This window comes from Saccostrea cucullata, unplaced genomic scaffold (genome assembly GCF_032062105.1).
Source record: "Saccostrea cucullata isolate Sc308-1 unplaced genomic scaffold, CSIRO_AGI_Scuc_v1 ctg5244, whole genome shotgun sequence".
Taxonomy (NCBI): Eukaryota; Metazoa; Mollusca; class Bivalvia; order Ostreida; family Ostreidae; genus Saccostrea; species Saccostrea cuccullata.
Genome location: NW_026929527.1, coordinates 12,682 through 29,397, shown reverse-complemented (window position 1 = coordinate 29,397; position 16,716 = coordinate 12,682). Strand labels below are relative to the sequence as shown.

The 16,716-nt window shown below is 31.5% G+C and overlaps 1 protein-coding gene across 2 annotated transcripts; it reads right to left on the bottom strand.

Annotated features, from left to right (window-relative positions):
- On the bottom strand, positions 1–13,526 carry LOC134281114 (alpha-1,3-mannosyl-glycoprotein 2-beta-N-acetylglucosaminyltransferase-like). Of its 2 annotated transcripts, none has more exons than XM_062763580.1 (12): positions 13,412–13,526; positions 12,608–12,829; positions 9,990–10,110; positions 8,876–9,005; positions 7,868–7,982; positions 7,325–7,463; positions 6,844–6,978; positions 6,381–6,471; positions 4,981–5,085; positions 3,263–3,353; positions 1,782–1,952; positions 1–479 (listed from the first exon to the last, which is right to left on the bottom strand). In XM_062763580.1, exons 2-12 carry the CDS (start codon positions 12,701–12,703, stop codon positions 366–368), a joined length of 1,308 nt encoding a protein of 435 aa, XP_062619564.1. In that variant the 5' UTR covers positions 12,704–12,829; positions 13,412–13,526; the 3' UTR covers positions 1–365. The 2 variants fall into 2 exon arrangements, with proteins under 2 accessions (XP_062619564.1, XP_062619565.1); XM_062763581.1 differs by having other exon boundaries at positions 10,017–10,110.
- Between the last annotated feature and the right edge of the window lie 3,190 nt (positions 13,527–16,716).

The following is a 16,716-nucleotide window of genomic DNA, read 5'->3' as shown; positions in this document are numbered from 1 at the left end:
ATATAATTGTAAAACCTTCCACACATTTCCAATATCAATCTACACTGCCAGAAGGAAAGTTTTCATAATGGTAAGGATTATCACTATTCAAAACTGTCACATTACATGCACCATCCTCATAAGCATGCATATTTATCACAAAGCTACACACACACTCTCTTTCTCTCTGCAATTTGAATAAAATATCAACTTTGTACTCTATGTTTTCAACACCAGAGTCGATACAATTTTAAATAAGAGATTTTAAAAATGAGGAAAAAAATATCAACAAAATATTGTAACATCACTGGATCTGTATTAAATTGTATGATGATGGTACCCTTGGCCTGAATATGGATTTGACTTAACGCTATGTCCAGCAGGGGTCATGACCACTTAAGGTCATAACCTTTCCAGTTTGGGGGCGGGGACAGGTAGATTCTCTGACCCCGGTACATAAAACTGACCACACCATTATAGGCCACTCTCGGGACTCCAGCCTGCAATCAAAAGACAAATCTTGTAAAACAATTAAAGAATATAAAAATTGTTTAAAAATAATCTTCTAAAGGATAATTATTTATTTGAAAATGTCACAAATACATGAAAACTTTGAAGATATTGGAACAATTGTGTCAGACCTATACAACTACACATGTACAATGTATTTGCATATTCCTAATTTAAGTACTATAACTATTTTCAACTTGTCAATTAACACTGCCTAAATTTTTTCATAAAATATTTTATTATAATCAAGCCAAGACAAGCTGAAATTATATACACATAGTTATAAGAGGTACAAAGTATAGAAAGTAAAAAAAAATGACCCCACCCTCCTATGCTCCCCCCCCCCTTTTTTTTAAACGCAGATCCCTATTACTTTCAGTAAGAAGTAGAGTTGTAATGGGGAAAGAAGTCATTTTTTTTATCCTTTTCATAATTGACAATTGTAAGTAAGAAATTTTCTACTCTGGTTAATCAATTTATTTGAAATACACATGCAACTTCGATATGATAACTCTTTGTGAACCAAATCAACTCACAAGTACTTACATGTAAATTACCTGTACATATTCCATATGTTTAATACATATTCTATTGACAATAAGTCAAAAGGATTGGACAGAAGTTCCAAACACTATATTCCATATAATATGAGCATTTGGTAGCCATTCCTAAATTCTATTCTGCTTTCTAAAGGTCTTTATGCAAGTAATGGCCAATATTTACCCCCAAAATCAAACTTTGACAGAGAAATTTATAATTATGTTTTAAAACGGGGATATCTGCAGACTCAAAGCACTGAATATTTTCATAATCCATGATGTCATATGTTTGATATGACATTGGAAAAATGACATAAATTTAAAATTTCCAGGATTTTTCCCAAAAAGGATGTATTTTTCGTTAATATTTTGAGCAGAAATCACCGAGCGCAGATGTGCTCAAACTCAATATATTGATTTAATGTGTAGGATGATGATATCAATGAAATATGTAAATATTGTTCCTGAGCAGACCTGCACTCTAAAAATTCTATGGAAAAAAATTGCACAAATTTTGTATATTTTTTTTCCTCTTTCTGAAAATTAACACAAAATCCAAATAGTTTGGGACGTCATGAAAACAAAAATTGTTAATAACCTACTTTGAAATTATAATATTTTTTTAAATTTAGATTTGTCATACAACATATACAATTTAGCACATTTCAAGAAATTTTCAAAATGTGACTTTTCTGAGGGCAAATATATGCAATATACCGCATATAGTTCTTTGGGTATAGTAAACCACTGTACCTTGAAGTCGTCCATAATGCCGAGTTTCTTAGCTGTGGATTTGAATTCTTCTTTGGTAGAGTATAAAATTTTCAGGGCCTTCAGGTTTGATTTATGACCTGCCATGGCCTCAGCTACTGTCACTTCTGGTGTCTCTTTCACCAGCTTTGTAAAATAGGCATCATATTTATCCTGAAAATATCCAATAATTATCTTAATTTTATCTCAAACATCCATCATATGATTATCCGGAAAAAAAAAATCCAAAATTTATCTAATTTATCTTAAAATGCATCATATTTATCCTGAAAATATCCAATATTTAATCTAATTTTATCTTAATTGGTGCTAAATGGAAGCTTTAAATTGTCACTTCCCAAGTCAATACCTACTCTTTCTCAAAACAAATAAGTAGAATAAGAATGTCTTCCTATAACCTAGCTATTGAAACTGGCAGACTTAGAAATATTGTGAAAGAATTAAGATGCTGTGAATTTTGTAAAACTATCATAGAAGACAAATTTCATTTTGTTTTAATTTGTCCCCTATACAAGGACTTCAGAATTAAATACTGTATACAGGGTTATTTTCGCCCCGTGTTATCTTCGCCCTTTTGGAATTACAAACTATTTTGCCCCGTTTAAATTAAATTCGCCCAGTCATAGTTCTGTTTAACAAATAATGCTGTGTAATTTTAATTCGCCCCGTTTTAAATTCGCCCAATCGAGAAGAGGGCGAAAGGGGCGAAAATAAAACTGGGGCGAAAATTTCCCTGTATACAGTATATCAAAAGTTACTACTGGATAAAAACCATCCATATTTAAACTAGTGCAGTTATTGAGTGTTCAAAACTTTTCTGAGCTATGTAATTTCGGCAAATTTCCGCATTTAGCTTTTAATTTAAGAAATGAAAAGATGTTGTGATTCATTCTTCATTTGTTCCAGTTCATATCAGTATATTTACATTTATTATGTGTTACAAAGTTTGTTATTTCATTTATAGACGCACCATAATGATACCAAGTGAATTCATTGTATAAACTTGGTGCTGTTTTCTCATATATCTATTAGAAGAGCCATACCATACCAATCTGGGTTTTTTTTTTCTCTAAATTATATACTTGTGAGAAAATTGTGATAATACGTATGTATTGAGCAAATAAAGAACAATAATGACACTTCTAATGTCTCTTTCACAAACTTTGCTAAGTATGCAGAATATTTTCCTGAAAATATCCAAAAATTATCTAAATTTATCTCAAACATGCATCATGTTTATCCTGAAAATATCCAAATAATATCTTAATTTACTCAAACTATGCATCTTATTTATCTATTAAAGTATCTAAATTTATCTTAAAATATGCATTATAATTATCCTAAAAATATCTTTAAAATTATCTCAACTTATCTACAATACTGCTTTGGAAGAAACTTTCTATATTTCTAACCACAAGAAATTTCTATTTGACAATTTTCAGTAATAAAAAATGAAAAATTACCTTCATAAGGTATGTAAGATCTTTCTTTGTGAAAGGCACAAATTTGTTATTCAATTTTATAAATTTGAGATGCTTTTCATAAAACAGCCCCCTGCAAAATAAAACATTTATTAATAGTGAATAAAATATTCCCATTGAAGCATGTTATCTGTATCATTCTATGTACAACGTACATTTAATTTAGCCATATTTCTTTAAAAACATCCAGTAACTATACCTTTATAATTTACTGTAATATTTGAGTTTATCCAACATTGATATCTTAAATATATGGATACTTCAAAGTGAGTTGCGTTCTAAGATATGAGGTTTTCTGAGGTTCCATAGAGTTTAAGATAGAGAGGTTTGACTAAACGTGTACAGTGGAGCATCCCAAAGGCTAATACTCTGGATGCTTCAGCTTGGGGAAAATAATTTTTATTTTTGTTTAAATAATCAAAAAGCTTCATTAAGGCCACACCAATAAAAAATTTTGTTTGTCGGACCCGCACGCTCCTATTTGAAAAAAAACTATACAAATAATATTTCAGGGCTCGACATTAACTTTTTTCCCACTTGTTCTTTCGGACAAGTGACCAAGACATTTACTTGTCCGAATTTCAACTTCACTTGTCCGAAAATTTTCAATAAAGTTCAATAGTTTCAACTTTAAAATTAAAATTAAGTCCATTTATTTACACATGTCATGTGCTTGATTGATTCTTGATGTTATTGATATATACAACAGAGGCATAAAACGAAATTTAATTTAAGCTTTCTGTCCTGACTATAACATTAATGTCCACAAGTGAACCAGTGTCAACATCAAACAATATTCACACTTCGGTTCGTATCTTCCATGACTTTTCAGTAGTATGCAATAAGTGAACTTCGATCCCGATCGAATGTGAACTCAATATTAATATAGCGTTACATATCGGGATCGAAGTTTGGATTTTATGTACAGCTTCCGTCTTGAGACTACCGATTTTAGCTTTCAAAACTCGTTCTTTTAATTTTTTAGAGACCCCTTTACATTAAAATGCACTTGTCCAATCGGACAAGTACCCAGCAATATTCACTTGTCCGAGTTTATTTTTCATTGGTACCGGACAAGCGGACAAGCGTTAATGTCGAGCCCTGTATTTAATTCAAAATCCCTGCATCATGGGAATTCTGTGCTGTTTTCTGTTTTATTTCCGCTCTATTTTTCGTTCTTTTAATCTACTTACTCTGCAAATCAGAAAAAATATTATTCTCCGCTCAAATTTTTTCACGCTCCGCCTAAAAAATTGCCTACAATAAAGTTATAATATTATTATTTAACCGCTAGCCCGCTCTTACTTTTTTCATCAAATGTCTGATGAACAAGAAATTAAATTGGTGTGGCCTAATCCAAATATTTTGTTCAAAAACGATTATCTCTACTTGTAATGTGCATCTACACCTCTTAAGGTAATCTTTTTCTTAATTCTAATTGTTGGGTTGTCCGTACACAGTGGCCAGGGAATGTCCCCACCTCTAATGATGTAGTCCCCCAGTTATTTGATACATAATTCGTCTTAAACTTCCCATTAGCATACCACAGTTATTTTGGTATTCTTCCTAAACTCCCCACTGGGGGAGGAACTCCAGTTTTCCTTTTCCTTTTTACAGTCCCCCTTTCTATTTCAATTCTTAAGGGCAATTTGTCTATGGACAACATTTGTTTATACTTGTACCTGGACTTTCTGACTTACTTGCTGACCCCTTTCTTGCCAAAGGTGCTGGTCCTGCAGATTTCAGGTCTGATACAGGCCCGCCCCTTCCTCTGATCAGGATGCCTCATCCAATCATCCCAAAATCTAACAAACAAAATCCCAAAGGTGAATGCAAATACCACAGAAAACATTCATTTAGATTGTCCAAACAAAGAGTTTACACTGCTTCATTCAAATTCAAGACCATGAGACTTTAGATCTTTTAAATCGGACATAAAAAAAAGTTTTGGGTGTAAAAAAAAAAAAAGAATTGAAACTGTTTACAGAACATACTCCCTTTCGTGAATAAAATTCTTTTCATTTAAAGGCCTGTGTTTAAGGGATCTGTATATTGTAGCCTTAAATGTCCCATTTAAAAAAATAGGTGATACATGTTAAAGGGGCCTGGACACAGTTTCAACTGATTTTTTAAAACCAATTTTAATGTTTACAATTCCTTTCAAAGGCATCATCTATTGATTAGCAAAAAATTAAATATCATTTGTTGTTTAACAAACAAGATACAGAACTTGAAGTTCTTCATAATGTAAACAAGGCTCGTGCCTTGTTTTTGTTTACATATAGAAAATATATTTATAACAAAATGATGTTCAGCAAATCAATAGTAATTGTCAAATCGTATTTAAAATTAACTTTAATTTGAAATTATCTACTTTGAACGAACATATATTAGTATATGAACCTATGTAAACAAAAACATGACACTAGCCTTGTTTACCGTATATACTCGCCTATAAGTCGGTATTTTGGGAGTAAAATATTGGTCTAAAGCTCTATGTCCGACTTATAGGCGAGACATTAAGAGATTGGTGTTTTTCTGGAGGCTAAAATGTAGTATCTTATTTGCATTTCCGACGATTATTGAAGAAAATATCTGGATATATAAGATAATTTATGTATTCTTAGATTACATATATGAAGTACAAGTATTTACAAATTTTAATAATTTTATTTGTATTTTAAGAGAGCATTGCCTTTTTGTTTAATAATTTAAGATTAAATATCAGTGTCAATTAAAAAAATATTAATTGAAACCAGGTTAAAATATCAATGGATTAAATTGAAATTGTCACCAGATTTTAGCAAAAAACTGTACCGACTTATAAGCGGGTCAATAGCAAATCCCACCAAAATAACGTCAAAAAATACAACCGACTTATAGGCGGACCGACTTATAGGCGAGTATATACGGTACATAACAAAGGTTTAGATCTCTAAATCTGTCTTGTATCTGAACAACGGGCATTCAGATTTTTTATGATCATTAGAAAGACCCTCGTTAAATATTTGTAAAAATGGAAAAATAAAGTTTGAAATTTTAGCTGAAACTGTGTCTATGCCCCTTTAATTTCTGAACTTTAGGGGAAAGTAAGACTTACGCATTTGGCCATTTGGGTCCGAGTTCCAGCCAGGTGGACTTCTCCATCATCCAGCCAAGACCAGGGAAAAAATCTGTTCTATGTAATAATTCTACAAAACACAAAGTAAAACGCATGTACATACAACTACAACAAGTTTATCTCTTAATATGTAGATCTCTTTGTTGAAAAAAGGATACTATAAACACTCTTATAGCGAAAGTGCCAGGGATGTCCAACTTTGATTCAGTTTTATTGTTAGTGTACCCATCAAGTGCATTCATTAAAATTCCCGATCTAGCAATTTTGGCACGGACATTAATGCGCTAATTAATAAATACCTCTAAGAAGTAATTCATATACAATACACAGCATTGACATGTTATAAGTGAAAGTTCCTGATTATGCCAACAACTCCCTTCCCAGTGATTGCGCTTAATTTTGAAAACGCCAATTGAGGTACAAGTTCAGTACTCTTTCATACCTGCATCGTCAGACACCATCTCCACTTTTCCGTTATCATTCCACGCGGAAACACACCACAGACTGGGGTCCTGATGCAGGATAGGGAATGTCGCAGAAAAATACTCATAAAAATCAGGGGAAACATCTAAGTCATCTGCCGTTAAAAAAGAGAGATTTTCTAGTATCAAGTGTTGAAAATGAAAAATGAAACTTTCTCGAGTTTTATATTCCTCAGCAAATACTTACAGCAAATTAAAGTCATACTGAAATACATATATATACATGTATGGAGAAAGATAAATTTTATATCTATTAGTATATAGAAAGGAGAGTTTGATAAAGTTTAAGTATATCTGATTAAAGTATAAGTAGAGAATTTTCTTTAAAATATTTTAATTGTGAATTCTTTCACTGTCCCACACAGATTTTGTAAAACTAATCTGAACATAAAACACATAATTTATCTTGAATGGCCTTTATTCTATAAATCTAAGTCCTACCTTCTACAATGATCACAGCAGAATGATTATAGGTGTGGAACACCTGATTGAGCGCCCATTTGTAGTGCCGACTCAGCTTGTAGTAACCCTGGAACTTCTTCTGGGGCCAGGGCAGGTGAATATCACTTGTATTAGGGTGCTGTGAAGGAAAAACATGATACTTGAATGAATAATTTAGATTTAAATGTGGATGTGGTGAATGAAAGATATAGTTGAATAAGACTTAAATCTGGGTGCTGTGAATGAAAATCAACTGAATATCATGGGTTTAATTTTGGGTGATGTGAATGAAAATATTTACATATGGCGTATTTGATTAGTTATTACCTTAATATGCTGAATTCCATGATCCACCACATTTCATATTTGTTAAGTTATTATCTAAATATGCTGAATTCTATGATCCACCACATAGCATATTTGATTAGTTATTACCTTGATATGCTGAATTCTACGATCCACCACATAACGTATTTTATAAGGTTTTACCTTGATATGCTGAATTCCATGATCCACCACATAGTGTATTTGATTAGTTATTACCTTAATATGTTGAATTGCATGATCCACCACATAACGTTGTATGACATCAGCAGTTGGTTTATGTCCACAGTCTTGACTTACAATGATTGGAAATTTGTCTTTATTTGGTCTGTATCTAGATATAAAGATATTTGAAATGCATTTATTTATAAAGACTGTAGAACATTGATTTACAGTAGAACAAACTTACAACAAAGTGTTAGGGATGGACAATTTTGCTTTGTAATAAATGTAATTTGGTAAATTTGTAAGCTTCATAATATGTGCTCACTTCGGTATAAGCGTAAAATGAACTTAAGTAAATTTTAAGTGAATTTACACTTAATAAAATATAAAGCTTATTAGATATTAAATAACTATTTACAAATAAATATCACAAATAAATTAGAACATTTCAATTTAAATTTAAATTCGATTTAAATTTGCTAAACAGGTTGGGTATGTGATAAAGTGGAAATCATAAAGTTTAAAATTTACTGTGCAGTTAAAAGTAATCAATCAAAGATTTTCCAAGAGTTATTGCCCTTTGAATGTGTTGTGAATGTAATAGTATAAATATTGACACGTTTTAAGATAGTGATTTTTTTTTTGTAAAGGGAATGTGCTTTTCTTAATATTGTCCATAAATATTGTTACTGCTATTCTATAAATTTACATTGTTTAATGTCTCCATGGAATAAAAAGAATCAGATCATGAACCATCTTGTTCGATTAAACAAGAGCTAGTTTCCATCAAATTGAATGCGTTTTTTTTCTCTCTTTTTTAATATTTTTAATATCAAACATTAATATATTGAATAAGTCAACTGTGTGTAAAAAAACATTTTACTGTAAAAAGAAAATACATAGGATGGAACTATACACTATTTTTTTCCATCAACTGAATGGTGGCCAAAATTTCTGGAAAAGTCAAGGACTCTTCAGGAACCTTTTAGTGACCTTTCAGTTGATAAATAGCAGAGTTTCATCCAGCGATAAATGTAGGCTATATACTCTGTACAGACTTACTTGAGAAGGAGATCAAGGCTACGACTGACTGTCGTCCGATCACAGGCGATGAGGAGGATGGGGAGGATGATTTTGGCGACGTTAATTGGAACGGGTGTAGTAGTCTTATGGATTTCTCTGTCAAGTTTCTCTGTAAAACAAAATAATTTTATTTTAAATCTGAAAATAAATTTCACACGTATTTGTAAATCAAACCTTTTTCATGTACATTTTAAGCTTTTTTCAATAAGCTTGTATTTTATCTCTTGACATTAAAAAGAAACTTTGAAGTTTTTTTTTCTTTTATATGACTGTAACATGTGTAGAGTATGAGAAATTGTAAGACACAAACATGATCTAATATATTTATTGTATAAGTTGATGTTCCATTACAAGACTTTCTCTAGAATGTGTCTGAAATATGCAGTTCCATCCCTAGGACATGTACACCAATGACATTTATTTTAAAGTTGACCAAACTATACATAGAAAACACCAGCTTGACATTCACTTGGGTGATAACTGATTTGTGGGAGAAAAATTAATCGTTAATTAACATGTTTAACTCAGTATAACTCTTAATAATGATTGTCTGATATTATACAACAAACTGTAACCATGGTAACAAGGCATGCAACAGAAACACAGACCAATAAAATGCCCTCTAGCCTATAACTGTGCATAATGATTACATGCTGACTGAAAAATCCTGTACATGTAACATCAACCTTTCACTACACCACAAAAAAATCTCTTTTTCTAGAGCTTTTCTAAACTAGCAAGCACAATTTCATCAGTAGTTTGGACTTGAGTTGGTGTCAGCAGGCTTAAATACTTGAATCAGTAAGAATTTTCATTAAAAACAGTATGAATTGATGTAAATTTTTCATCAGCTAGGGCATTTGTACACAATTGAAAAGTCTTACATGATTTCTTCAACATTTCATTAATGCAAATACTGTATATAGAAGTTATACAAGCTGTTTTCTAGGGAAAGGTCTAAAAAACTTATGACATTCCATTGTTTGTAGTGGATTATATCAACATCCAAAAGTCCTGACTATCGGTGAAATTGTCCTATTTTATACAATACATTCCAATGTGCCAAGTCCGCTTTTCAGTTCTGACGCCTCACCTGATAATTTTTGCTCTCGAAACTTACGTAGCTGTTGCAGCAGTTCCGAATTTTGCGAGAGCTGTCGATGGATGTCACCTTGGAGACCTTTTAACTGGTCTTCTACAGAGGCAGAACCAGTCTAGAAATAGGTCAAACACTTTTAAATCAACAGGAAGCGACATCATTAAAGAACAAATAATATTCCCAAAAATTAAAACTAATCAAATTTTGAGCATGGTAAAGAAAATGATTTACAGATGTGATAATTGTTTTGAAAGCAATTGCTACACTAAAACATATATATGAAATTAACAAAATATGATTTTAATATTAATTTCAATTCACCATCAAACTGAGAAAACTATAAAACTATATCGACATTATTTGATTAAGACAATAAGGCCTAGAAAAAAAAAATATGTTTGTTTCCGCTTTCCCCATCGACCCTAATTTATAGTGCCGACCCTAAAAATTTTTTTTAATGCTTTTGTCCCATGAAGTGCAAGATTTCACCCAGGGAATTATAGTCTCCAAGTTTGCAAGCTTTTCAAGACAGAAAGAAGTTTGAGTCACCTTTCTATTAAAAGTTTAAGTTGCAGATATGCTTGAAAACACCATTTCTTTTGTTATTAATGTTACTTTTATACACGTATTGATTGAAGAAGTAAAAAAAAAAATTTTCAAAACAAAAAAATTGCCTACCTACCTGCCCTATATTTTTTCAGCCTGAAAGCGGAAACAAACATATTTTTTTCTAGGCCTAAAGAGAGTTAATATTGCAGGCCTTTCAAAATCTGCCGGTACCCGGTACTTTTACCCGGTTGGATTCATTCATGGTACCGGCCAAAATATTCAGTGGAGAAAAAAAAATCGTGTGAAAATACGATAGGCCCTACCATGTTTTACAAAAGTTGTGGTTACGTAGCTTTGTTTTTTTCTTAGTCCGTAGTGGTATCTAATAACGTTTTTGATTGGTTAGTCAAGAAGATTATTAAAGCGTTTGAATAAATGAAACAAAAGAGATTGCATAACGCGTCTTATAGATCTTGTCGAAAACGAAAGTAGATTTCGATATCAAATGCCACCGTCACTGATTTTGACAACAGCTAATGACTAGGAATATATTTTAAATAATAAATACGGCCAAAAAGATAAAAAAATAGGAATCCAGGTGTCAGAAATGAAAGTGTCAATTTAAAGCCATGGTAATGAGTTTCACAAAAGATTTTAAGATACAAGGAACTAGACCACGGAAAGTCTTCAACACAATTGACCGACAGAGAGACGGACATGAACAGTAGATAGTTCTTTGACCACCTCTGCACATTTTAATAGCCTCAGCTCTTCAAATTTAAGTGTCAAAATCCGCAGCAGACGTTATAAATTACTTACGGTCTTGAATATCTGCAACTTTCTGATGAAACAAAAGGACATAAAACAGAAACTATTTCTTTTGCCACACATTTAATTCTTTGATTCAGCAGTTTTCTAGTGGTCAAGAGAATGACCTTGCGGACGTTTACTTTTTTCCCAATATTGTAACCATATCCAGTAAAGTGAGGGAGTCATATCTAAATTTTTTTGTCTCTAGTCTTGATGTCATCTTTGTCTAATTTATTTACACATGTATATTATTTTATATGTACATGTACCAGTGCATGAAAAATATGCTGAATTTATTGGTACATGCTATGCATCATGCAGTGCTTCTTCTAAATTTTTTTTTAAATCTGCACTTTACTGTAGAACAGAAATGAATTTAATTTAATGCAAATACAATTTCATTTCTCTTTTATTAAATTTAAATTTTGAATTTCCATTTTCTTTCGTGACTCAATAATTTTTTTTATATTTAAAACACAACACTTACAACTCAAACCTTGCACAAATTTTTTGAACTTTATATAAACAAATATAGCATAGAACTTAGAAGTTTTACCTAAATCTTATTCTTACTCTGCTCAAATAACTAATTTTTTCTGTGTAATTCCACCCATCCAGTGCTAACCTTCACATGTAATGTGTATTGACCAAAAATAAACTTTGAAACATGGCATAAAAATAACACTGATAGCAGCATACTTCTATGTGTCTAGAAACCAGGAAATGCTGTCTGGTGGCTTCTAAATTTCAAAATTTTTCCGGGGGGGCATGCCCCCGGACCCCCCTAGCAGGCTCACGCCTTCGGCGTTCGCCAAGTGGTACCTCCTATTTTTGATAAAGTACCACCTGGTTCAACTCTTTTTGAAAGCCCTGATATTGTATGCTGTAGTACATCTATGTATTTAGACAAAAAGGTGAAGATAACAGCAATCGATATCTTATATTGATTCACATTTATGCCATGCACTGGGATAAGGTTCTAGCCTATTAAGATGGGATAATAAAATCTTATGTGTTGTAAAAATCAATTTTTTTTTTAATTTATCTCTACATTTTGTTTTACTAGGTTTTTGTAATCATTTTCACAAAAAAAAAATGCAAACTGTTCTTCTGCACAGAAAGGTATCAATGTCTCTTTGAGCTGAAATCAGTCATAGTGCAACTGGTAGCCAACATGTAAATATATAGCCAATGAAGCACAAGAGCCCCAACTATTTAAATTGGATGTACAACAGGACTGATTATATGATTACCTTCCCAGGATTCTTTGAGACTAGCATGTAATACATCAGCAAATTCCAGGTGAGGAAAATCACCACCACAATGGCCACCAAGTGCTTCCTCCTCATAGTTTACATTAGTTCCTGGTCCTAAGTAATTACAGCATGGAAACGTGATGCCCTAGAGGGCCAAATCCAGTCATGGTCCCTTCCTTTCAAACAGCCCTTGTTCATATTAAGAAGAGTTCTTACATTCTGAAAAGAGAGAGAAAACCATTCCTAAAAGTCAGTAATAAAATCACTTAATCTTCCTGCTATATAATTATATAATTTGCTTGTTTTACATGTACGTGTGACTACAGGAATTAAAGACAAATTCAGTATAATAAAAACTGATAAACCCAATAACATCAAAATTAACCTTGGTTTATTTCGAAGCTGGACATACACCTGTCTCTGTTTTAACAATAATCAAGAGACTTCGAGAGTGGAAGATATAGTCTGTCTGTACATGTTGATAAGCATGATAAGAGTTTCAGGTTCATATAAAATGATAAAAAATATTCTTCAGCCTTGTTTACTAGCATTAGATTCCATTTCAAGGTTCATTTAACAACTTTGATATTTGAATACCAGAATAATATCCATTATAAATTTAAAATCAGTCCTGATATTATTAACGTAGAATGTTTACTTGAAATAATAAAGAACGACTGAGGATATTCGAACTAATACGACGTGTCACAAGCAGACGAAGATTAGGGGTGTCAGTTTACCTATCACAAGAAAAACAAAAACTAGACCCCTTTCTGCTAAAAATGTCTAAGAAATACTTACGTAAAAGAGAAATTACGGCCACAATTATTTATTAGAAGATATTTAAGCTTCCTTTTCCTGACAAAAAGAAGAGTAATCTCGCGTTATCAAGAAACAGTGTCTAGTAGAGAGAAACGATAACGGAAGGAACGTAATTTTACGGTTAAGTTCTAAAATCTTATGTCCTTTGTGCGGTAAATGGTATGCAGTCTAAATATGTGCGGATTGAAAAAAAAAGTATTAAGAACATTTTTCCGTATTGATTTTAAGGACACAAATAGATATTTTTACTTCATTATTTTTTCTTTTTTTCGGGGAGAAGGGGGGGGGGGTCATTAAAAACCCTAAGATACCCGGTTTAAAAGAGAACTTACGACTAAGATCAAATTTTAATTCTCCATACACTCTCTTATCAAATTTGAGTTTAAAAAAAGTTTTAATCCTCTGAAAAGGGATGTTGTAAGATAATTTTTTTAGGGCCTACACTAGCAATTTTAAACAAACCACAAATTTCGCAAAATTTTACAATCCACTTAAGATTTTGGTCCTAGTCGTAAGTTCTTTTGTAAATGGGCCCAGGAATTAAGAAAGAATTAACCCTTTCTCTTCCGGGGCATTTTACGTGAATTCGGAGATCTTTTGACATGGCATTATTAAATTATTTCTAACTTTTTTATCCAAGGAGAAAGCTAGGCATAATACATATCATTTTGTAGGAAATTTCTTAGAGATTATATTTTATGACTATTTAGATACTCAACCACTGACCTTACTAGTAAAAATTTAGGTCAAAGGTCAATTAAGTGCAAAATTTTATGGGATTTTTTGATACTTTTTCATCTTTAAGCTAAATATTAAGTATGATGCATGTTGAAATAGAAAATTTGGGATATACCCACAAAAGAGCATTATACTGTACTACATGAACCACATAAACTTTTTTTTCAATTCTGCATATAACTACTTAAAAGGGGTTGCTAAGCAACGCAGAATTCTTTAATTTTCGGGCAGAAATTTTCATTTTTTACTCATCCTAGACACATTTATGCATCCCAGCACATATAAAAGTTAGATGTGAGGTCATAAAATTACAAGGGACATACAACAGATAAATTGTCTTAAAGTTTGACCTCATTAGAACTATTTTTAGGAGGTCAAAGGTCAAATAAGTGCAAAAGTTTCATCAATTTTTTTCAACACTTTTCAATATTCTTGCCATAATTTTAAACAATTCTGAATATACTCTCAAGAAGGGATCAGAACTGCAATATCCATGCATCATTTTAGTTCAAATATCTGTTTAATGACCGTTGGTTGCTAAGCAACATCATTTTAAAGTTTTTGGCTATATACATGTTTGTTATTTCACATTCTGGACACATTCTAGACACTTTTTGTATATTTCATCATGATATTGTTTGTAAGATATGGGCCATAAAGATAAAAGAACATTTTTGTATTAAAAATTGACCCTGACACTTTTGTTCTTCAGGGGGTCAAGGTAATATCAGTACAGAATTCTGCTTTAAACTGTAAGTAAATATCAATTTTGAAATGCTTCAAACATGGATAAATCATCTAATAGTTGACGTAATAAAAATGGTGAACGACAAAATTTGCAAGCAAAGAATTCTGGTCTGCTTCTTACAAAGCCCTAGCAAAACATGTATACTATCTTTTTGTTAAACAAGAAATCCATTCTCTTGATGCCATTAAAAATAATCTTTATTTTCATGGATTTAATCAAACAAGAAAAAAAACTAAATGATTTCATTACAAGATTTTTCTGGTATAACAGAGCTTAAGAGGTACAATAAAGACTTGACATGTTATCTTTGAGGGAAATAATAATAATAGATAGCATTGGCAATATTTAACGCAAAACTGTTTAGTCAATAAGTTGAAAATTTGACGCTTATATCCAAATATACAAATCCAAAATATTGCAAGATGAATTCCAAATCAGACTGAAATCTTCAACAAAATGTTGAAGAGCACTTTTACTTTGTGTTCACCATTCTTTTATCAACTGTCATTTCTCTGTAAGACTGAAGGAAATTCTTTGACTTGTCCAAGACATTATAATTTGCTGTCAAGTACAAGTAATCAGCTTCTATCCTGTAAAAGATTTAAGTATTTTGAAACAGATACATGTCATTGTGTATATAAATTTATATTTATAAATAAAATTAAGAATGCTAAAATTACAACATTTATTTGATTTTCCGTTTAAAATTAAAATTGTATTTATTATGTGATTCAATTAGTTAAATGATATTGTTAAGTCAATGTATCAGGACTGATAATTCAACAACCTTGTAATAAACCATCATGGTAAAATTACTGAACTAAAACAAATAGCATATATGGCAATCTGACTAAAGCCAGACCTCTGTTTACGCTATTGCAACATGTAAAAAAATCTGGCATTAAATTGCTACGAAAGCCAGGAAGGGACACGTAAATTTTTCAAAAAAGTAAAAAATGATATCTAATCAAATTAGACAATCCAATCCCACGTATTACTAAATTGTTCCCTCGATTTATGATATGAGATCTCGAATTACACAATCCGATCTTAAGGATTACTAATTCGCCCCCTTGATTCATAATTTGAGATCTCGAATTACATACAGGTAATTTGTTTTCACAGATTGATAATTCAACATCTCGATTTGTTACAACATCAGTCTTATGATTTTGGAAATCTGTGCTCTTGAATTTCATTATATATATGTACAGATACATCCAACCATTTTAATCAATAAGTGCGTTCTACTTATTTTGTTTCAGCAACCCGTCGTTTCCAACCTCTTTCATAACTAATTCATTAAATTCAACATATATTCATTTTAGAAATATTATGATCACACAGAACCCATATTCACTTTTACTATCTAGGACTTTCAATTATTCTAATATACAAGTAACACAAAAACCTCTAAGATTTTTTGTTGTACGTACAAATATCAGTACTAGCACATGGATTTGAAAATGTTCATTTATTTTTCTCATTTTGGACCGTAATATGTAATAAAAGTTAGGATGTAAAATACTACAGTATTTTATTTTTTAAACATGTATTACCATATCCGATATGTACAGATAAATAATTTAAACGAAATCATGGGAAGGGTTTACATTCCGAGGGAATGAATCATTTAAACTAAGAGAATGAATTATACAATCTGAGATAACGGATTGTGTAATTTGAAGGAACGAAATGATAATCTGTGAGAATGAATTGGCAATTTGTTATAACAGATTGTAAATCCAAGAGAACGGATTGTATAAATCAAGAACTCGGTTTACTTTTATAAATTTTA